At 38.1% G+C, this 22,281-nt stretch overlaps 1 protein-coding gene across 2 annotated transcripts in view; it reads left to right on the forward strand.

Annotated features, from left to right (window-relative positions):
* The first annotated feature begins 5,891 nt into the window (after positions 1-5,891).
* Positions 5,892-22,281, forward strand: part of LOC131067558 (phospholipase A I) — a 122,693-nt gene continuing 106,303 nt past the window's right edge. Inside the window, exon 1 of one of the 2 annotated variants that reach the window (XM_058002634.2) lies at positions 5,892-7,107. In XM_058002634.2, coding sequence (XP_057858617.2) covers positions 6,634-7,107 — 474 coding nt within the window. In that variant the 5' untranslated portion in view covers positions 5,892-6,633. The remainder of the gene's footprint in view (positions 7,108-22,281) is intronic. The other variant, XM_058002635.2, reaches the window with a different exon arrangement.

Raw genomic sequence — 22,281 nt, forward strand, 5'->3', positions numbered from 1 at the left:
TTCCAAAGATGGTGTGGGGGAAGGCATCAAACCATTCAAGTTTGTTGGTGAACCAGATCCAACAATTGTGAGCAAAGGGGCAGTTAAGGAGGATATTATTGGTGTCTTCCTCGTCTTCCTCGCAAAGAGGACATCGACTAGGGCCCTCATACCCCATTCTTCTAAATTTGTCTGCAGTTAGGAGCTTGCTCTGAACCGCAAGCCAGGAAAAGATACCTGCTTTAGGCAAACAATATTTATCCCAACAAAGTTTCAAGGGAAGCTCAGTCATAAGTTTTAAAAATGATTTGGAGATGAGAGAGTACTCATCCTTGGAGTTGTATTCTCCTCTTAGGGAGCCATCCCAGACGAGCTTGTCCTCATTTTGACCTAAGGCAATGTTCCTTGATTTAAGAATTGCCATAAGTTTTTGTTTATCCCTTACCAGGATATCCTCATCTTCCTTCTCGATCCACTGCCAACCAGCCCCATCCTATGAAGGGGAGATATAGTTGTTTAACATGGGTCCTCTATGAGAGTCAAGAAGGATACGAGTAACACCAAAGTCATGGATATTATCAATAGCCTTATATCCACCCCATGAATCCGATCAGAAAAGAGCTTTATATCCTCGGACCCCAAGTTCCAAGTAAGTCCGTCTGAGATAATCCTCCTGCAGTCTAACATAAAATTCCATAGGCAGGACCCTCTAGGAGGGTTGGTTTCTTTGAAGATTTGGATAGGATTCCCTCCATTAAGGTATTTGTGGTGCAGCAAGCGAGCCCATTTGAGGTGAGGGGTTCTAAACATCCTCCAAACCAACTTGGCACCCAAGGCTTTGCCCTGATCACGAAGGTTTTTAATGCCAATTCCTCCTTCTTCTTTAGGTTTACATATCTTGTCCCAAGATATGAGTGATATTTTACGATTGTCATTAGCACCTTGCCAAAAGAAAGTCCTAAGATGCTTGTTGATCTCTGCAAGTTTAGAAGAAGATAAATGTTGACAGGAGAGCTGGTAAATGGGCATAGCTGACAAGACCGATCTAACCAAGGTTGCTCTACCTATAGATGAGAGCCATTTCCCTTTCCAAGTGTTAATCCTAGACTTGATTTTATCCACCAAGTTATCCCATAATTTTGAGGGTCTTCGACCCTTGTCAAGGGGAATGCCTAGGTATTTGCAAGGAAGAGTTCTTCACTAATCTCTAGGACATTGCTGATCACTTTCCCTAAGGAGGGGTCTATGTTGAACATAAAAAATTTAGACTTGGCCAGATTCACCTCTTAACCCGAGGCTAGCATATAGGAATTAAGGATGCCTTTGAAGGCGCTCGCTTCCCTTACACTTCCCTGCCCAAAAAGCATCGTGTCATCGACAAATTGCTAGTGGGTAAAGGGAGGGAGGCCGCTGGTAATGGGGATTCCTTGGATCCTTCCTTCCTCTTTGGCCTTAGAGATGGATCTACCTAGGGCTTCAGCCATGATGATGAAGAGGAAGGGGGACATAGGATCTCCTTGCCTGAGCCCTCTTGAGCTGCTGAAGAAACCTTTTGGGGAACCATTAACAAAGACCGAGAATTTGGGGGTGGATATACATTCAAAGATTAGGTTGATCCAGGATTTGGAAAATCCAAAGGCCTCCAAGCATTTGCATAGGAAGCGCCAATCAACTTTGTCGTAAGCTTTGCTTATGTCTAATTTGACTAGCATACTTAGGGCCCTGTTGAGCTGGACCGAATGAATGGCCTCTTGGGCTATAATAACCCCATCATAGATTGATCTATCTGCTATGAAGCCAGTTTGTTCTTCACTAATGATAATGGGGAGAAGATTCTGGAGTCTAGTTGCTAGGGTTTTGGTTAAGAGTTTGTACAGAATGTTGCAAAGGGCTATTGGTCTGAAGTCATTAAATCTTTCAGGATTCTCTTTTTTGGGGATGAGAGCTAAGAAGGTATTGTTTATTTCTTTGAGAATCTTACCAGAGTTCCTAATACCTTCTAAGGCATCCGTGATCTCTGTCCCCATAAAACCCCAACATTTTTGGAAAAAGCTAGTAGGAAAGCCATCCGGGCCCGGGGCCTTGTTGGGATTCATCTTCATAAGGACATATTTAACCTCCTCCTCAGAGCATTTCTTTGATAGGATTTTGTTGTGGTCATCGTTAATGAGTTTTGGAAGATTCTTGATAATATTGAGTTGGCCTCTGAGGTTGGAGCCTTCAATATTGTTTAAGATTTTATCAAAAAACCTTGTTGCCTTGTAAGCAACATCATCCGGTTCAGACAGGATGGAACCCTGGCAATTCTTAATTTTAGAAATTCGATTGACCCATCGCCTCTGCTTAGTACTATTATGGAAAAACTTAGTATTTCGGTCCCCATCACTCAACCAAGTCTCCCTCGATTTTTGTTTCCAAAAGATCTCTTCGTTTGAGAGTGTCTTTTCATACTCAGAGAGTAGAGCCTTTTCTTTGAGGAAGAGATGTTCATCCATCCCCTTCTTGAGAACCTCAATATTAACATTCTTAAGATCATTTTCTATTAGGAGTTTTTTATCGAAAATATTTCCAAAATTAGTCATGTTCCATTCTAAGAGCTTCCTTTTGATAAGCTTTAACTTGCTTGTGATAATAAACATCTTCGAACTAGAGAAAACATAGCTTCTCCACCAGTTCTCAATTAAGTTTAAAAAGTTATCATCTTTGAACCACATGCTCTCAAATTTGAAGGGACATTTTTTAGGGGAGTGGTCAGATAATAAGATTAGTTGGAGTGGGAAATGGTCAGATCCTGCTGAAGGGAGGGGTTCTGCATTCAAGGTAAAGTTAAGCTCTGAGAGCCCTCCATGGATAAAGAACCTAACTAGTTTCTCAACAATATTATAGAAACCAAGCCTTCTGTTGTTCCAAGTGAAGGCATTATCTGCCGTCTGGATTTCCAACAGGGAGTTCCTATTGATCCAGTGATTGAAATCTACACGCGTTGGAGGAAGTTTGTTGCTACCTCCTCTTTTGTCTGCTACCTTAGTGATAGCATTGAAATCTCCCCCAATGATGCATACATCATTTGGGAAACTTCTGAGGAAAGTCTCCAGTTCCACCCACACCCTAGCCTTATCCCTATTTTGGATAGGACTGTAAACGTTAATCAATTTGAATCTTAGGTTATTTTTATAACTTACTACTTCTCCTCCCATCCAATTTTTCTTAATCTCTAAAGGTGTAAACGAGATGAATCTAGAGTCCCAAATGATGGCTAAGCCCCCTGAGGCCCATGTTGCAAGGGAGTGCTTTAGCTGTCTAACGCCTAGTTTTTTCTCAAAAAGGGCTACCTTAGAGGAGTTCATTTTGGTTTCTTGGATTAACATAATATCTGGTTTAGAATCAGAGATGCAGCGCTTTAAGATGCGTTGTTTGTTAGGGGCATTTGGACCCCTAACATTCCAAGTTATGATTTTCATGGCTCTATGGGGAGGAACTTCCCCTCCCCTGCATTAAAAAGAGTAGATATTTTAGACTGACCCTTGGCTTCTCCATCCTTTGATCTTAGTTCAGCAAGGGATCTCCTACCTCTTCTCTTACTGTGTTTAGCACAGTCAGGAGAGTCTTTGCTTCTATCAGAGCTGAGAATGCCTAGAATATTTGGGTTATCATTTTCTAAGTTATCTAATGCTACAAAGAGTTCATCTGTTTCTAAGTCGACTCTAGTAACATCCACTAGATTTTTGACAAGGAGATCCCTTTGTCTTTCCAACTCCTCATCATCACAGATTTTATCAACCAACAGGTCCATGAGGTCGTTTACTACTTCTTCCCCTACAAAATTGGCAATGATTTTAACTTCCCTAGCCACTCGATCATTCTCAGATTCTACAATTGGATCAGAAACAACCTTCAGAGATGGAGGGCAAACCTCTGCCTCCTCAAAGCCCTCCATACTTGAGACTAGAGAGATTGGTTGACCCTATAAGGATGCCAATCCTGGATCCGAGGAAAGCCTATCCAGCTCTACTGATTGCTCAGAGGCAATTAGTTCCGTTAAAGGGGGAGACCCCAAGGGACTCAACCTCTCTGGTGGAATGAGAGAGATAGATGATGACATATTTGTCAGGTCGAGCTGCTCTTTCTGGGGGATAACCTCATTGATTTCACCATCTTCCAGATCTCGATCCCCCATAAGAGAGTCAGCTATAAGTGAATTTATAGTTAGTAGTGAAGGAAGAGGGGAGCGAGAGGGCTTAATAGGGGAGCTACGAGGATATAGGTTCGAGGTAAGATGATTAGGGTTAAGATCAATCTTATAGCTCTCTAGGTTAAAACCCCCTCCTTCCACGAATCTGAATGGAGCGCCATTAGACTTGAGCAACGATACAGGGAAAGGTTTCTCGGAGGGGATCTTCCTTGGCATAGAATCTTCGAAAGGACCATTATAAAAGGGTAATTCTAGGGTTTAACAAGATTTATCACATTTCAGAGTTATAGGCTCTAAAAATTTAATGTTAATATTCATATTAATGATTAAGAGCTGGTTAAAGAAGCTTAGGGCTGATTTTTTGACTTCTACAAATTTACCTATTTTGTTGCCTATTATTCTTAAAAAGTCATTATTGCACAGTTCTATAGGGAATTTATCAAGTGAAATTTCTCTATAACCATGCAGGAATTGAATTGAGATGGGAGAAAGAGAGGTTGCCATTTCCAACAATCAAACCTTGAACCTTTAAATTTTAATATATCCTCATTAAGTAATGAATTTCTAAGATTCTAACTACCACATTCAATAGCTAAGAAATTATCAGGAAGGATGTCAATTTTTACTTGTTATTGAAGGAAGATGACACCCAGTTAGCAATTTGTTCCGATGGGATTCCCCAGCCTTTCCATCAAGCAAAGATCATTCTATCGCTGCAATGCATTTGATACCTACCCTGGGTATAATTATCAATTTCAATGACCAACCTGTTAGGAGTAGCTGGGGAATTTGAAGGTAGATCCGACATAGGGTGCTTAATTTCCTTAGAATTGTGACGGCCAAAGGTTTCCATATCCTCTGATAATTTGCCCAGGGATTTTCGTGGAGGAATGTAGCGAGCAGAGGAACTCTTTGGCTGGTTAGGTTTTACAGAACCCTCCTCCCGACAATGATTGGAAATCCTTTTGAGGCTGTTTGGTTGCCCTAATGCCCTTCTGCGGCTAACCAAATGCCAATCATGATCCCAACCCTTGTAGAGAGGAGGGGGAGCCCTAGCCGCATTAACCAGAGAGTATTTTGTTTTTGCAAAGAAGGTCACTTGATCGCGAGTCCATGAAATGACCCTACCAAGATCCTCAGTCCCAGAGTTATTAGCCAAAACAATGAATCGATTAGCAGAACCTCTGTAATTTCCTCGTGACGGATAAGAGCACTCAAAAGAGGATGTCGATGCATTGCATCGCTTTTTTGCACGCAGAGACATTTTCGCACACTGATTTTTATAATTAACATTCAATTAGTATTATAGTTAGGGTTCAAATAAGATTACAACAATTAAGGCTATGATTCAATTAAAATTACGTTACAAAATTATTAATCTCTTCTATTTACTAATTAATTGCAAAAAACATATTCAATAATTACTATAACAAATCTAAACGACAAGTACTAGCCACTTGTTTATAAATATAATGATATATTTAAATAAAATATTCGATATAATAGACATAAAACTAAATAGAACCGACATAGTCAAATATTTAATGCCCATGAGTGTAAAATCGTAGTCTAAGAACAAAGAGGAAAAGAATCGTGGTGTGTTGGCTAGTCTAGGACCAAACACAAAAGTAGTTGCAGACAAATTAATAACTTAAAGCCGCCACCTAATTAGTTAGATGTTTACTTTAGACCCTTTTTTAACATATTCCAAGCTGACTATGGTTTGGAGGGCATTTTAACCTCATCAGGTCGACGATTACGAAGGTGAAATTAAGACAATTCGGAGTTTATTATCTCAGAAGGCATTATACCATTCAAATGCTTTACATTCCAAAACATTCTGGAATGGAAACGGTCCAGTTTAAAGGGAAGAGAGACTGCTTCGGAGACAACGGGATGCAAAAGCATTCTTTTGAATCTTAATTTTTGACTCGCAAGTTTCCATGCTATAATTAATTTGACAATGTCAATGTTGACCTTAAGTTGAGGTTTAGTGCTATTCTGTATCGCGTAGGGTTGATCGAATTGCGCGTGTTGCATTTGCATTCCCAAGACCGATGGAATGACGGAAGGGCTCGACAAATTAGAAGGACATTCGCTGGATTTTGTATCGTCGTATTGGGTGATCATTTGTGTGTATTGCATTTGCATTGAAACGTAAGGAGGAATGGCGGAAGAACGTGAGAAGTCTCAGGGCATGCCCTGAATTGTATATGGTGTGTTGGATACTATAATGGTGATTACATTGTTAGTATTGTATTTTTATTAAATCAGTAGACGATGGATTGGCGGAAAGAGTTGAGAAATTAGACGTGCATACCCTGAATTGTGCATCGTATATAGTCTATTGGAAGGGTGATCAATTTGTGTGTATTGCATTTGCATTGAATCGGACGATGATGGAATTGGAATGCAGAAAGCAGTTGAGAAATTAGAAGGGCATGCCCTGAATTGTGAGTGGCATGGCGTGGGGATTGGGGAGCTGGAAAAGGCCGGCTGATAGCTTCAGGCTGACTCTGGGATATGGATATGCGGAGGAAAAATCATATCACTCGGCCTTGTCATTATCAGATCCAACAAGTGAATGCAAATTCAAGATAGAGCTGGACTGGTCCGCTGCAGATGAGGAGGAACAGGTGGCACTTAAGCTGCAGTCTCAGCTGATGGTCACCCTTCCCCCTCCGCAGGATCAAGTGCAGGTGGAAATGAGCGAGGAGAATGGGGATTTGAAAGTGGCATTCAAAGTGGTGAAGAAGAGGGAGGCACTGAGAGTGGCCAGTCTGTCCAAAACTTTGGGATCAGGGCAGCAAAGTGATGGGGTTGGGGTCATCATAAGGATGCTCCGCTCTTCTGCCACCATGGCAGAGGAGCTCTTAGGCTACACCAACCACTGGAAAACAATCACACTGCTCAATTTGTCTGCCTGTTCTTTGACGGTCAGTCACTTCCTTCTACCTCATTCACTCTTGCGCTTAAATGTTAGGCGCTAGTTGCCCACATGTAAATTTTACAATAATATCCAAATAATTGTAAAGTAAAAGTTGCCTTCTTGCTTAATCATAGCTTCAAATTTATACAATAGAGTAGAATATAAGGTTTTTAACGTTCATAAGACTAAAGATAGTCTAAGGGACATCATACCTGGTCTTTGTAGCTTTCTGCATTGCTTAGCTTCTGCTATTTATTTCGATGATGAACTCATTTGTTTTCTCAACCTGCTCTTCGTTGAACAAATCTTGTAACTGCTGTTAAACTACCCACATCATTGGCCTAAATGTCATTTTAAGTTTCATGCTCTAAATAAAGTGTTTCCTTGACTCAACTACTCCAGCTATACAAAAAAAGACATACCCTTTCTTCCATTTTTCATTTGGCCTTGTCCATCTATTTTTTTCACACCAAAGATGATATGAGTATGAGCATCTTTCCTCTCCAATTGATATTTGCCTCACTATAGGCCTTCTAGTGATGATCATATGTAGAACTAAATTAATTAGGATAATATTTCCTCTTTTCTCCTAAAGCCTTTTCTCACATAGATTTGCCAAATTTATTCATAAAAACTGTCTTCATTTCTTTGTTAGTATTTGAACATGCATGCAAGTTGATGTTTCATTTTGTTCATCCATTTGATGTTTTCTTTCATCCAAATTCTTTTTCTTTTGTTCAAATCTTCTTTGGTGACAATCTTAGGCCATTTATTTGCCTTTATTTGTTCAATTTTTATCAAATATCCTAAGAAACTAGCCATAGGAATTTCCTCAATAGGGAATGTACTTGTTTCTACTAAAAGAACCTCATAAGGAACTAAAACTTTTATTTTGAATTTTCTTTTCACCAGGCTTTTTTGAATGCTCTTTATTTGTCTTTTTTCTGTTTTTGAAGTGTTGCTAGCTCACAATTCACACCCATAAATCACTATTAGGATTACTAATAGCCCAAATAAAATTTGGATAGTTCCCAATCCCATAACTCATCCTCCTTACTTCTGTTTTCTAATGTAAAAAGTGCTTTATAACCTCCCAAAGTTTTCTTCCTTTGGCAAGTTTCCCAACTAAGTTTTTTTGTTGAAATCCTATTCAAGATATTTGTATTTTATTACTTCGTCTAGGATAACCCCTTAAAAATAAAAGAATCATTTTTTTTCTCTATTGGTTGGAAAAGACCACAATCTTGGTCTTATTGGTGTTAATTTGCATACCCATCTCTTTGCAGAAGTGCTCTAAGACATTTAAGTGCTCTTGCAAGCCTTGAGTGGACCTTGAATTCAAAATGAGATTATCAATGTATAAAAGACGCCTCACAACATACTCTCCCAAAAGAACAACACCTCCTACTTCTAGATATAAATATTCTACTAGTTTGTTGGTAGATAAGCTAAATAATAGGGGGCATCTTTGCTTAACTTCAATGTCACTCCTAAAGCTTTTTGAAAGGCTTGCTTGAATTCCTATTTTTAGTTGAACCTCCTTATAAAATCTATGGGGTGCTGCTCTTTATTGCTTTGGTGTGCTAAGATCCTTCATTGTTCTCCATAACTTACTCCTAGGGACCATGTTAAAAGCTTGAAGTCCACAAAATAACAGTAGGCCTCTTTGTCATTCCTTACTTTTTCAATGATATGCCTCAAAGTAATGCCATGATCTATTGTTGAGTGTTTTGATTTGAAACTTGTTTGCCATTTTGTCTTCTTATCTTTTTCTTCTACTCACTTGTTGATTCTATGCTCAACCATACGGCCCAATAGGTTTGCAAACAATGGTCCAGTAGTTAGAAGTATTGTTTACATCCCCACTCTTTGAAGAGAAACGCTACAAGACTAGTTGTCCAATCTTTTGGAAGCCCAAGTTGAGTGATGTTGTGGAATATTTTCTTAATGCAAGGAGAAAGGTTTTTTATTCCTCATTTTAAGTATTTAGCCCATCCATGTCTCAAGCTTTACTTTTACCCATTTTCTTATTACCCTCCTTAACCTCTTGCAAAGTAAATAATTTTGTTGGTGTTGATTGTTGGAGGTACCTCTTCCTTTGACCCCCATTCATACAATTGCTTTCCATATTCTAGCCAATGGGTAGCTATGGTATTCTTTCTTTGCTTTTTCCTTTGTTGAAATTCCCTCCAAAATAATTTTGGATTATTCTTCCCTAAATATTTTAGTTTCAATTTCTTGTGTTCACAAAATCCTCATTTTTTCCTTTCTACTATCAGCTTGTACAATTTTCTGATTGTCTCCTCTTTGCCTGGCTCTTTTAGAGCTCTTCTTGCAGCCTTGCACTCTTCATCATATCAACCTTATGTCAGAAAACTACTTGTTTTCTTCTTCCCATTTTTTCCTCTTTTACATCTTTGAAGTGCCTTTTGAATTATGTTTGTTATCCCGTGGCTTTTGAAGCCTTGTATTTTTGTTCTTTTTTCATCTTGGATTTTCCTTGCTCTAATGCTTCCTTGAACTTAGGGCAATTCTCTTGTTTATCAAATTTTACTTTCTTGCCCAATCATATTTTATATTATTACTTAGATATGATAGAAGTTGAACAATCATCTTGAAGATGAATTGAACAATCATTTCATGTTGATAAATATGTACTTGTAAAGTTCATTGTTAAACCATTTGTTGATTTTTGAATAGAATTGGGTTTCACTCTTTATATTTAAATTCATTTGTAGTCCATTTCCTGGTTTGACATGTTGTCCATATTTCTATGATGGAGTTTCTGAAAAGCACATAGGAAATATTGAGAGGGGTGGGGGATGGGGGTGAATCAGTATTTTAAACTTTTAAATGCACGAAACCACATAAAACATAGAGAGAGCAAACATCAAGATGCAAACACCGAATTTCACGAGGAAAACCCTTTCGGGTAAAAAAACCATGGCACATCAATAGCTTTCAATTACCAAATGAGCACCAACTTAGAAATACATAAGTGAGCACCAACTCATTGAGAGCACCAACTCTCCTCGAAGCACCAACTTCGTTCAGTTTTTTATAATAGATATCAAATTGAAATCAACAACAACAATTGCACAAATTAATCTTCATGCCTTACACTTCAAATTTGCAGCTACGGCTCAATAAAGTCCAGTCTATCAAGAACAAATAACTCCACAACTTGGACTCAATAGCCGTGCTTGCTTTTCATTCAAAAAGCCTCTTCTACAATCTTCAACTCTATATCATCACTTGCAAATCATTCCACAAACCAAAACGAAGTAGAGTCTTCGATAAAACTAATATCATTATGCCACTTTTACTAGTTTCACAATAATCTGAATTGAAAACTAAATTGTGTCCTTGATCTCACAATTGACTCACACTTAATAGATTGTGTTTCAGACCTTCTACATATAAAACATTCTCAACTTTGGTCTCACCATCATCCAAAACAGGTGTACCTTTACCTTTGATTTTTGCTGATGAATTATCATCAAATCTTACCTTTCCTCCATTAGTGCTTATGATAGTGAGGAACTTGCTCTTGTCTCCAGTCATATGTCTAGAACAGCCATTGTCAATATACCATGTCTTTTTCATTTTGTGCAAGAAAGGTTGTTTGCACAATCAGGGATTCCACTAGAACTTCTTTCTCCTTCTTCCTCCAAACTTTAGTAACCTCCTCTGCTTTGTACTCTTTCTCAACCTTCTAGTTCTGCTTAGAGAAATTTGCCATACCACTTTTACAAGCTTTACTGTGTCCAACGTTATTACATTTATAACATATAATTTTGTAATTCCTTGGAGGAGCAAAAGAGTTCCTACTCATAAATCTGAAATCATTTCTTTCAAACACTCTACAGTTGACCGCCTTGCGTCCAAAATAATTGTAAGAGAGACAATAACCATAAAAGAAAGAATTGTTAAACCTGGTCATAAGTGCTTGCCTTGAGATAGGAGGCCTTTTGAAAGCATTATTTTTGATTTTTGATAGTGAATCCTTTGTGCTGTCCATGTTGGTCTTTTGTTGTTATTCTTTTGTAGACTTAGATCTTTGACCTTCTTCAATACCAACTCCACCTTTATCAGTATACGATTTTTGTGAGCCAACGACATTATCCAAGGATAACTTTTTTGATTTATCTTCTCATGATTCAGTTGTGTCAAAAATTTATCTAACTTTTTGAGTGAAACAATTTCAGCTTCAAGTCTCTCACAATTTTCTTCCTTGAGCTTAAGCTGATTTCTAATTTCTTCCTCTCTTTTCTTTGCTTCTTAAGTTGAGCCTTGAAATCAACTATCAATTTTTCTGCTTCTTCAAAAGCATGAGATGTCTTGGTTTTCGTTTCATTCTCTTCTTGTAGCAGCAACTTCAAGCTCTAATTTTTCTTTCTAAGTCTCTTCATTTAACTTAGAGCACTTATTAGTTCTTCTCAAAATCCACTTCTCCATCTTCTTCATCAAAATGATCTTCATCTTAGTGATTTTCAGCATGTATTTCTTCTATGGCCATGAACAATATTTCTTCACTTAAGGACTTTTCATTACTAACATCGGATGAACAACTTTCTCCTTTTGATAGAGACTTTTTGAATTTCTGAGACTTCTTCTCTTTTCCGTTATACTTCTTATTGTTGAATATGGGCTTCCATAGTTGCTGTCCTCACTTTTTGTGTATGGACATTTAGCTGCAAATTGTCTTACCTTCCCACAGTTAAAGCACTTGAAAGGCAACTTGCTTGTATATTTACCTGACCCTTTCTTCAACTTCCTCATGAAATGTACTTCTTCAAAATCAGATTTTTCATTTGAAATTTTCACTAGAAACATATTCCTTGTCTTTTCCTTTCTTCGAAGCTTTGAAGTCTGCCTCCCTTTTGGATGAAGAATTAGAGTTTGTTCTCATCTCATAGGTTGTTAGAATGCCATGAAGCTCATCAACATTCAACTTATCAAGTTTCTTCATCTCTTCAATCACTGAAACCTTTGCATCAAATCGCAAAAGAAGAGACCTTAAAATTTTTTGAACTACAGTGGACTCCTCAACTTTTTCTCCTAAACGCTTAATAGAGTTAACAACTTCATCTACTTGCAGAAAATAAGCAGCAACATTTTCCTCTTCCTGCATCTTGAGACTTCCAAAAATTCTTTTGAGTCTGAAGCTTTGCTTTCTTAACTTTGTCATCTCCTTCATATGCTTTTTGAAGTTTCTCTCAAATCTCATGAACTGAATCACAATACATATCTTTTACAAATTCTCTCTTAGACAAATCACATAAGATTGTGTTCATGGCTTTTGCATTGTTTTCAAAATCCTTCTTCCCATCAAATCCGTAGGAGGAATTGTGTAACTAGACACCACACTTTTCCAAACATCAAAATCAAGAGATATTAGATAAGTATGCATTCAAACACTCCAAAATGCATAGATGGAGCCATCAAATAAAGGTGCTCTATTCATTGCAAGACCTTCAAGAGAACCCATATGTGCTATCAGGATCAACCTCCAAATGTTTAAGCTCAATTTCCAAAGGACTCTTGCTTTGATACCAATTGAAAAGCACACAAAATATTGAGAGTGGGAGGCGAATCAGTATTTTAAACTTTTAAATGCACGAAACCACATAAAACATAGAGAGAGCAAACAACGAATTTCACGTGGAAAACCCTTTCGGGTAAAAAAACCACGGCACATTAATAGCTTTCAATTACCAAATGAACAACAACTCTCCTTGAAGCACCAACTTCGATCAACTTTTTATAATAGATTTTAAACTAAAATCAACAGCATCAATTGCACAAATTAATCTTCATGCCATACACTTCAAATCTACAGCTAGGGCTCAGTAAAGTTCAGTATTTATCAAGAACAAATAACTCCACAATTTCGACACAATAACCATGCTCACTTTTCATTCAAAAAGACTCTTTCAGAATCTTCGACTCCATATCATCTCTTGCAAATCATTCCACAAACCAAAACAGAGTAGAGTCTTCGATAAAACTCATCATACCCACTGCATAGTAGTACCTCCATACGTTCTCAACATAAAAACTCTTTATACGTTCTCAGCAGAAACTCGAAAGATGTGATAGAAAAAAAAAACGTATTTTATCACAACAACAACAACAAAAAATGATTTGTATATAATCAACCAGCTTTTTATTCTCCAAAAAAGTCTTCTCTATAAAACACGATATTCAAAAAGTCTAATTTTTAACCGCTAGAACCTGAAAACATAAATCTCAAATTCAAAACCACATATTCTCTAAATTGAATTTCTATTTGGTCCATAAATGTTGAAATGTGTTACAAAAACGACAAATTAAAGTCGCTGCACATGCAAAGAACATTACACGTCAGCCATTTTCAACCTCTTGCCGTCACACAAAGAAATGAATAAAGGAAATAAAGAAATTGTTTCCGAAAGAGCCACCTATCAATAAATTTTGACGCTGCTGAAAACATGTAAGATTTGCCGCCATAAGCAAAAGACCATCACAACCCATTTAAGGGTAAACGAAGTCCTTTTTATCCGCTGATTTGAAGAGTCAACCTTAAAAAAATTGATGTGGTAGATAATTTGTCTTGGCACAAGAAGGTAGGCAGGCAAGCAGGTGAAGTGGGCAAGCAACCTGCTCAAGCAGACACCCAAGCACACACCCAAGCAACCAAGTAGCTCAAGCACACACCCAAGTAGCTCAAGCACACAAACAAGTAGCTTAACCAGGTAGCCAAGTAGCTCAAGCACACAACCAAGTAGCTGATGAAAATCTGTTGAATAATCAACAACTTGACTAGTATTTCATTCCAATTCTCTTTACAAAAAACCTTTATATCAGTGACAAAAATAATCAGCAGTTTCTTGATGACCATACTGATTTTTCTTTTTGCAATGTTTTGACCTTTATAGCATGATTTAGTGTTGAATGGAGTTTGGGAGGGTGCATGATGAGGATGTTTGTCCTCACCTCTTGTGTTCACTTCCCAGACTTGATTTAGGACTTTCTTGAATTTTTTCATAGGGTTGAGGGAAGGCTGGGAATGATAACACTTGTTATCATCCCATTTACTAGCTTTTCAAAATCTTAAAAATTGCAATGAAACTTTACATTAAAGTTTGAAGGATTAAAATGAAAATCTTTAAAGTTGTTTCCGAAGCATTAAGAAAACTTCAAACGTGATGCATGCTTACAAACCTAAAATTAGCAATATATACAACCAAAAGTTTCAAGCAAAACCAATAAAACTGGAAATCAAGTCATGAAAATTTAAATAATTTGCTCAAATTGTGAAGTGGCCTCAAGTTTTAGAAGTAGGGTTTGTTAGTGAAAACCTAGCTGCATAAATATGTGTTTCTTAACCAAGAGAAATAGAGACATTTATCCTTTTCTAGAGAATGCATTCACAAAAGTTCAGAACTTAATTACAATTCTCTATGTATTTTGATTTATGAATGAATGAGTGCTGCAGTTTAAGTTCTAACAATTTAGATTATTGTCCCTACTCACTCTTGGGATCTAGATTGGTAACAAAATAAAGGATGAAAGTAAAAGATCTATAGTACATTTTGACCATAGTTGGAAAATTCGGACTTGACAAAAACTTGCAAACCCAAAAAACTTGACTTGACGAAAATTTTATTAGAATAATATTGGCATATCTTATTATTTAATGGTAAATAATGCATATTTAGGTAGATTAGATTCTTTCTAAATTTGCTTTCAGTTCTTGATGGTTTCTTTAGGAAACATCATCAATGTAATTGCCTATGTGTACATTTCATTCTTTCAATAAAAGCAAGCAATTACCATTGTAACATGGTATCAGAGTGGGAATAATAAAAATCCAACTTTTCTAAAAATCTCTTTTTGAATTTTTTTCCGTTCTTTGATAGAAAAGTTTGTTTTTTTCGATTTTTTGAAGGGCGTGATTTCTTTGCTCGATGGTTTCCTTCTGTTTATCGTGCGACTAGTTTTTTCTAGTTTTGGCCGCGGGTTTGTGAAGGTTGTGTTGCATTCTGTTTGAAGTGTTTTCTTTATTCTGATTCATGCATGGGAATATTTTTTTCTTAGCTCTTGTTGTTTGACCGCGAGGGCGTGCGACGTCAGGGCTCTCTATTTTAGGCGCACGCGACAAGGATTCTGCATTTGTTTTCTTTGTTCTTTGGATGCCTGTGAGGATTTTGTGTCTAAGTTTTGTGCTCGCAACGAACGTGTGAGGTTTCCCTTCAGCTATGCAACCTGTTTTCAGCATCGCGATTTGTCTATTGCCTTCCACAACAAGGTTTTTTTTACTGACTCCGTCCTTCTACGCCCCTTTGAAAATCATGCCTAACTCTTCAGAAGATCATGTCAGGGTTCCATTTTCTAGTCACACAGGTTGATTTTTTGGCCACTCGTGAGGGTTTCTTTCAAAAAAACCCGCGATCTCTACTCAGACTAGTGAAATCTTTCCTCTGCAATCACGACTAGGGTTTCGTGTTTATCCTTTGGCGCCCGCATCCATTTCGTGTTTTTTTTTTTTGAATTTTCGTGGGGTTTGACAAGCAGACCTTCTGTTCATGTGACCTAGGGTTTTCTGTTTTGGAATTTGTGCTTCAAAATCTTCCTTCATTCTTTGTGCATTGGGATCCGTGCCTCGGGTTTCCTGCAAACGTATTTTCACATGTTTTTTGCCTCTTCTATTTACCTCGTTTTTCGTGAATAGGAAAGTGTGCAAGATGGCATCTTTGACCAACATTATGTTGGAAGGCAGTCAACGGTTTAACGACCATGACTACAATACCTAGAAGCAGTGAATTATGACATATTTGAATTTCGCCATCTTGATACGCTTGTTTTGGGTACGGAAACTTGTCCCACGATAGTTGGACAGGACTAGGACAAATTTGATGAGCGCAACCAGGAAGCCGTGATGCTTATCAAACTTTCAGTTCCTGATGATCAACTACCTCTAGTGCCGTCAGGCAAGATAACTGTAGAGATCTGGACTCATTTGAAGGATCTCCATGAAACATTAGACAAGAGTCGTGCATTCTTTCTGAAGAACCAGCTATTCTTCATAATGATGCCTGAAAAGATGTCTTTGCAGGAGCATCTCATGAACATCAAGGACATCTGTCATCAGTTGGAGGCGATTGGTTGAAAGATGGAGGAAGAAGACATGGTAGTCATCACTCTGAAAAGTCTACCAAAGTCTTATGAGCACTTTATTGAGATGCTCACCATTACCTCCACTAATGTTGACTTGAAGTTTCTAGAGCTTTGCAACAAACTTCTGCAGCAGGATCGTTGGAAATAGCAGTTCGGTAGCCATGCTAGTTCGTCCTCCACAAAATAGGCCTTCTCAGCTAAATCATTTGCTAAGAACAAAGGGAAAAGTTAGTCCTTTAGCAGAAAGGCCCAGGTCAATCCTAGGACAACTCCAAGAAAAAGAACATTTAGTGTAATTATTGGCACAAGTATGGTCACATGAAGAAAGATTGTTGGCAACACTTGGCTTCTGAATAGAAGAAGCAGGGAGAGTCTCAGCCGAAAGCTAATGTTGCAGAGCACACTGGGCAGAAGGAATCTACCTTTTATGCCTTTATGGCTAAAAGACCTGCAGATCATGTTAATTCTTTTGCCTAGTACATTGATTCAAGTGCTTCTTGACACTTCACTCATCAGAGGGATTGGTTCATGGAATACATGCCTTTCACCGATTCAGTGATCATTGGAGGAGGGGAAGAGTATATGGTTGTCGGCAAGGGCAACATAAAGATTCAATCTGGTGGGAGGAATATAATTTTCCTCAATGTTTATGTTCTAGGCATGGAACTCAACCTTCTCTTTGTTAGTCAGATTATGAGACACTCTCCTCGGTTGGATGTGGTATTCAGTTCGCACAAATGCAGTATTGTTGATCGGGAGACTCACACTACAGTTGCTGTGGGTATTGAGGATCATGGTCTTTATAGACTTGTTGGCATTGGTGATTCTCAGGAGCATGCCATGGCAACCAAAAATTCTTCCATTAGCAATCTTTGGCATCAACGGCATGGGCATTTGAACATACACTCTCTCTCTCAGCTAGTTCGGGCGGGTCTGGTTCCTGGCTTACCTGAGATTCAGACTCAAAATCATGGAGTTTGCAGAGCTTGTTAAGCTGGAAAGCATCATCAGACTCCATTTTCAAATGGTAATACATGGCGAGCTTCCAAGGTATTACAATTGTTTCATGTTGATATTTGTGGACCAATGAACACTCCTTCAATCACTAGGTCTAGGTATTTTATGTTATTTGTTGATGATTTTAGTTGCAAAATGTGGGTGTATTTTCTTAAACAAAAATCAGAGGTGTTTAGCATTTTTCAAAAGTTTAAGGCCTTAGTAGAAAAAGAGTCTGGTCAACAAATAATAACTCTTAGGTCACACAAGGGGGGAATTTTGTTCTTCTGATTTCTCCAACTTTTGTGCACATCATGGCATCAAGTGTCATCTTACCGCACCTTACACCCCTTAGCAGAATGGTGTTGTTGAGTGGAAAAATTGCACAATAACTGAAATAGCTCGGTCTATTTGGAACATAGAAGTGTTCCAAAGAAATTTTGGGCAGAAGTAGTTACACTGCTGTCTATCTTCTGAACCGGTCTCCCACACAGGGCATGAAGAAGAAGACCTTAGAGGAAGCTTGGTCAGGTAGGAAGCCCAAAATCTATCACTTGAAAGTCTTTGGCTCTATAGCTTATGTTTGGATTCCAGATGCTAAGCGCACAAAATTTGATTCCAAGAGCTAGAAACTCATGCTCACAGGATATAGTGAAAACAACAAAGCATACTGACTGATTGATGTAAACACTGATTGTCTCATATTCAGTCGGGATGTTGTTTTTGATGAAGAACAAAGGCCTTTTCAGCTCCCTTCTCCTGTTTTGAGCCTGAGTATTAGCCTCTAAAGGCTAAGGATTTGGGTGTTCATCTTCCTTTAGGTCCACCTAATGGGAGGGATTTAGGAGTCTCTAACTTCGAATCCATGGAGTCTCCCAGGCATGTTATTGCACCACCCAACTTTCCTTAGCCATTCCTGAATCATATTTTGGTACCTCTACTCTCCGGGCTAAATGGTGGGCCAAGACCATTGGTGATCTTCATGATGATGAGCTCATTGAGGGTAGATCGTCTAGAAACAAGAGCAAATAGCAACATACAACTAATTTTGCTCTCATGGCCAACGTTCACAGTGTTTACGAGCCTTAGACACATGTAGAGGCTAAAGGTATACCTAAGTGGGAACTAGCTATGGAAGTTGAACATTATAGTCTTCTGAAAAACAACACTTGAGTCTTGTCTGATCTTCCACTTGGGTGTATAAAGTTAAGTATAAGGTTGATGGAACCCTTAATAAATACAAAGCTTGACTAGTTGCTAGAGGGTTCTCACAGAATGAAGACATTGACTATGAGGAGACTTTTGCTCCTACAACCAAAATGAGTACAATTAGGCTCGTCCTTGCCATGTCAGGCCAGTTTGGATGGAGAGTCCATCAAATGGACGTCAAGAGTGCATTCCTCAATGGTGAGTTGCAAGAAGTCAATATCACGCAGCCTCCAGGATTCAAGGTTGCCGGTAAAGAACACCAGGTATGCAGACTGGTGAAAGCACTCTATGGCTTGAAACAGGTTCTTCAGGCTTGCTACATAAAAATTGATAAGTAACTTAGTGATCAAGGCTTTTGGAGGAGTCCTTCTGATTGCAATCTGATGTCAAAACTACTGGTGGTGATATTCTTCTACTTGTCATCTATGTTGATGATCTAATTATCACTGGTAGTTTGGCACTTTTGATCAAGTAGATCAAACAAAGTTTGTGCCATTCCTTTGACATGACAGACTTGGGATTTCTGCATTATTGCTTAGGTGTTGAGGTTTGGCAGATTGGTGGCAATATCTTTATCTCTTAGTCAAAAAATGCCAGGAGTCTACTTGATAAGTTTCAGATGTAGGATTGCGAACCTGCCTCTACACCTATGGAAAAAGGGCTCTGGCTGAAGTTGTCAGCCAATTCAGATTCACTGTGGTGGATGAATCCTCGTTCAGACAACTAGTGGGTAGTCTCATCTATCTCACTGCCACTAGATCTGACCTCAGATGTGCAGTGAGCTACATCTCTCACTTCCTGACAACCCCTAAAGCTGAACACTGGGTTGCAACAAAGTGTGTGCTTAGATACGTGATGGGTACTTCTGACTTTGGCATTTTGTATGGTAGAAGCAAAGATCCTAGACTCATTGGTTTCACAAAGATAGATTGGGCAGATTTTGTTGATGATAGGAAGTCTACATCCGGGTATGTCTTTAGTCTGGGGATAGGTGCAGTCACATGGACCGACAAGAAGCAGCAGTGGTAGCTCTTTTCTCGATTGAAGCATAATATCGGGGAACTGTTAAAGCAACTTGTGAGGCAGTTTGGCTTTGAAGGATGCTTTTTGACATGCAAATGTGTCAAGTAAGGCCTTCACCCCTCTTTTGTGACAATCAAGGGGTGCTCAAACTTGCCAAAAATCCAGTCTTCTATGAATGAAACAAAGCATGCAGAGCTTCATTGTCATTTTATCCGCCAACTTGTAGAAAACAGATTGGTACAGTTGCAGTATGTTCCAACTGAGGATCGAATTGCAGACATAGTCACCAAGTCTCTGAGCCTGGACAAGTTTGTAAACTATAGAGGGCAACTTGGTGTAGTTGATAGATTGACCATTAAAGGAGGGTGTTAGAATAATATTGGCATATCTTATTATTTAATGGTCAATAATTTATATTTAGGTAGATTAGTTTCTTTCTAGTTTTGCTTTCCATTCTCGATGGTTTCTTTAGGAAACATTGTCAATGTAATTGCCTATATGCGCATTTCATTCTTTCAATAAAATCAAACCATTACCATTGTAACAAATTTAATAAAAACTAGGCAAAGAACTTGATAACTTAAAAAATTGCTTAAATTTCATTAGAAACACTAGTTTTTTGCAAAATTCAATGAGAAGATGCATCCAATGATATCATAAATGAGTACATAAATGTTTTTTGTTAAATTTGATTGATTTCAATGCAAATTGAGTACAAAATGGCATCCTTGTGCAGAATGCTGATGGCTGATAGACTAAAACAAAATGAAAATAGTAAATTGTATTTGTAAAACTAAACATAAATACAACATTTTACATCTTCCTCTTCCTTGATCTATTGAAAACTAGGGTAGAGATAGAACTAGAGAGTCTAGTCCTTGGAGTTTGTTGTGGCTCCTTTGCCTTGCTTGGCATGACAGGTTGTGGTTTGACCTCCATCCTAGATGTTGACGTTGATGGCAATGACTTCTCTTCAGCCTCATCAGTGTCATCCAATCCCAAATCTCCTGCTGCACCCACCCCCAATGCTTGCCTCTCCAAATCAAGGATCTCATCCTTGATAAACAATGGAGGTTGCTCATCTTGCAATGTCCAATCACTATAAGGATCTATCTCATCCAAATCAATTGGATCATTTGATATGTCTTCTACCTTTTTTGTGCACAACCGAAGATTGTATTGCACAAAGACAAGGTCATTGAGGCGTTTGTGAGCTAATTTGTTCCTCTTCTTTGTGTGGAGGGCCTCAAACAAGCCCTAATTGCACCCACAACTGGATGCACTACAACGTTGGTAAATCTTTGGAGATTTGGGGTATTTCCATCCCAATTTTTCCACCAAGACTCTACAAAATAAAATATTGAAGAGATAGAAAGCAAAGTCAAAACATATTTTATGAAATTATCAATAGTTGTAAAGCTATGAATTTGAAATTTGTATTTTGTAAGATGCATGTGAAAGACTCCAAATTTTTGCTTGGTGTTTGAGTGGTTCTTCCTCGCTCAACTAGTTTTGAAGAAAAGAGCCTACCCCTTGCTTCCTTGTAACTCTGCAATTCATTGACAATGAGGTCTCTCACCTCAACTTGGGGTGCCATCCTCTGAATGCATGTAGTGAAACCCTCCATAAGTCTCCATTGGGATCTAAGAAGGTATTTGAGTAGAAAAAATTGGGGCAGACGAAGTGCCCTTTTGAATGGATGATTTGGTGGAGTTGATTGTTCCACCTCTTATAAATAATCTCCCATATGGGATCAAATTTGAGGCTGCCCCCCTTATAATAATTTTTGTTAGACTCTTTGGTCCTATCCATGGCCTCGTAAATATACCCCGTTAGGGGCCCGGGTGGGAGGGGATAATAGGATTAGTCGATCCTTCGTCTGGCTCAGATCCCCATCTGCCAAATGAAGAATTCTAATCAAGGGCTCCAATACCTATAATTTAAAAATACAAAAAGATTAAAGTTACAAATTTTTATTGAAGACTTAAATTAAAAAAGAAAAAATATTCAATTTGAATTTAAGTTAAAATTTTTGAAGTTACCTTCACAATCTTTATAGCTCTTTGTGCAAAAAGGTTGTCAAAGGCTATGCTTGCAAGTTTGCAACCCTCTCTCCTTCATGCTTCATTGAATAAAATGAGTCTAGCCATGCTTGACTCACAAACATTGCAATGAACCAATTATGCTTTGCAATGTTAAGAAAACCATTGCAAACCTTGTGACAGTAGATCTTACCAACTCTTTCCCTTGGGTATTGATGATGTGTGTTTTATGACACCTTACAACACAAAATAAAGTACCGAGTACTCTATCCTCTCTTGAACAAAATCTTCTCAATTGCTAAATTTCGTGATCAAACGAGGTGAATAAGGTTTCTATAGTCAGGTCTTGACTTTATACATGGATAGACTCAATTTATAGATGTGATTGTTGGTAATCCAAGGGGACTTACGTTATGAACTACAACCGAAACTTGAATGTCAAATGTATCAATCATGTGATGCTTTTTCTCCTAAATTAACCCAAATTCAAATGAAAAAAGGACAAAAGGGGGAAAGTGTTTAGAGAATCTATGCTAACTCGTAATTCCCAAGGACAATGACAATAATGAATGATGCTCTGATAGACAAATCCTTCATGAAACTACTTTCTAAATTAATCAGAGATAGCTCACAACGCCATAGAAAGAGTGCGATCTCCTAAGGTGGTGAAAGATCTTCATATTGTAAACAATCCATTCAAATACCCAATAATGATGCAATCCATATGAGGTAATCACAATCAAAGTTAA

Source organism: Cryptomeria japonica, chromosome 10 (genome assembly GCF_030272615.1).
Source record: "Cryptomeria japonica chromosome 10, Sugi_1.0, whole genome shotgun sequence".
NCBI lineage: Eukaryota > Viridiplantae > Streptophyta > Pinopsida > Cupressales > Cupressaceae > Cryptomeria > Cryptomeria japonica.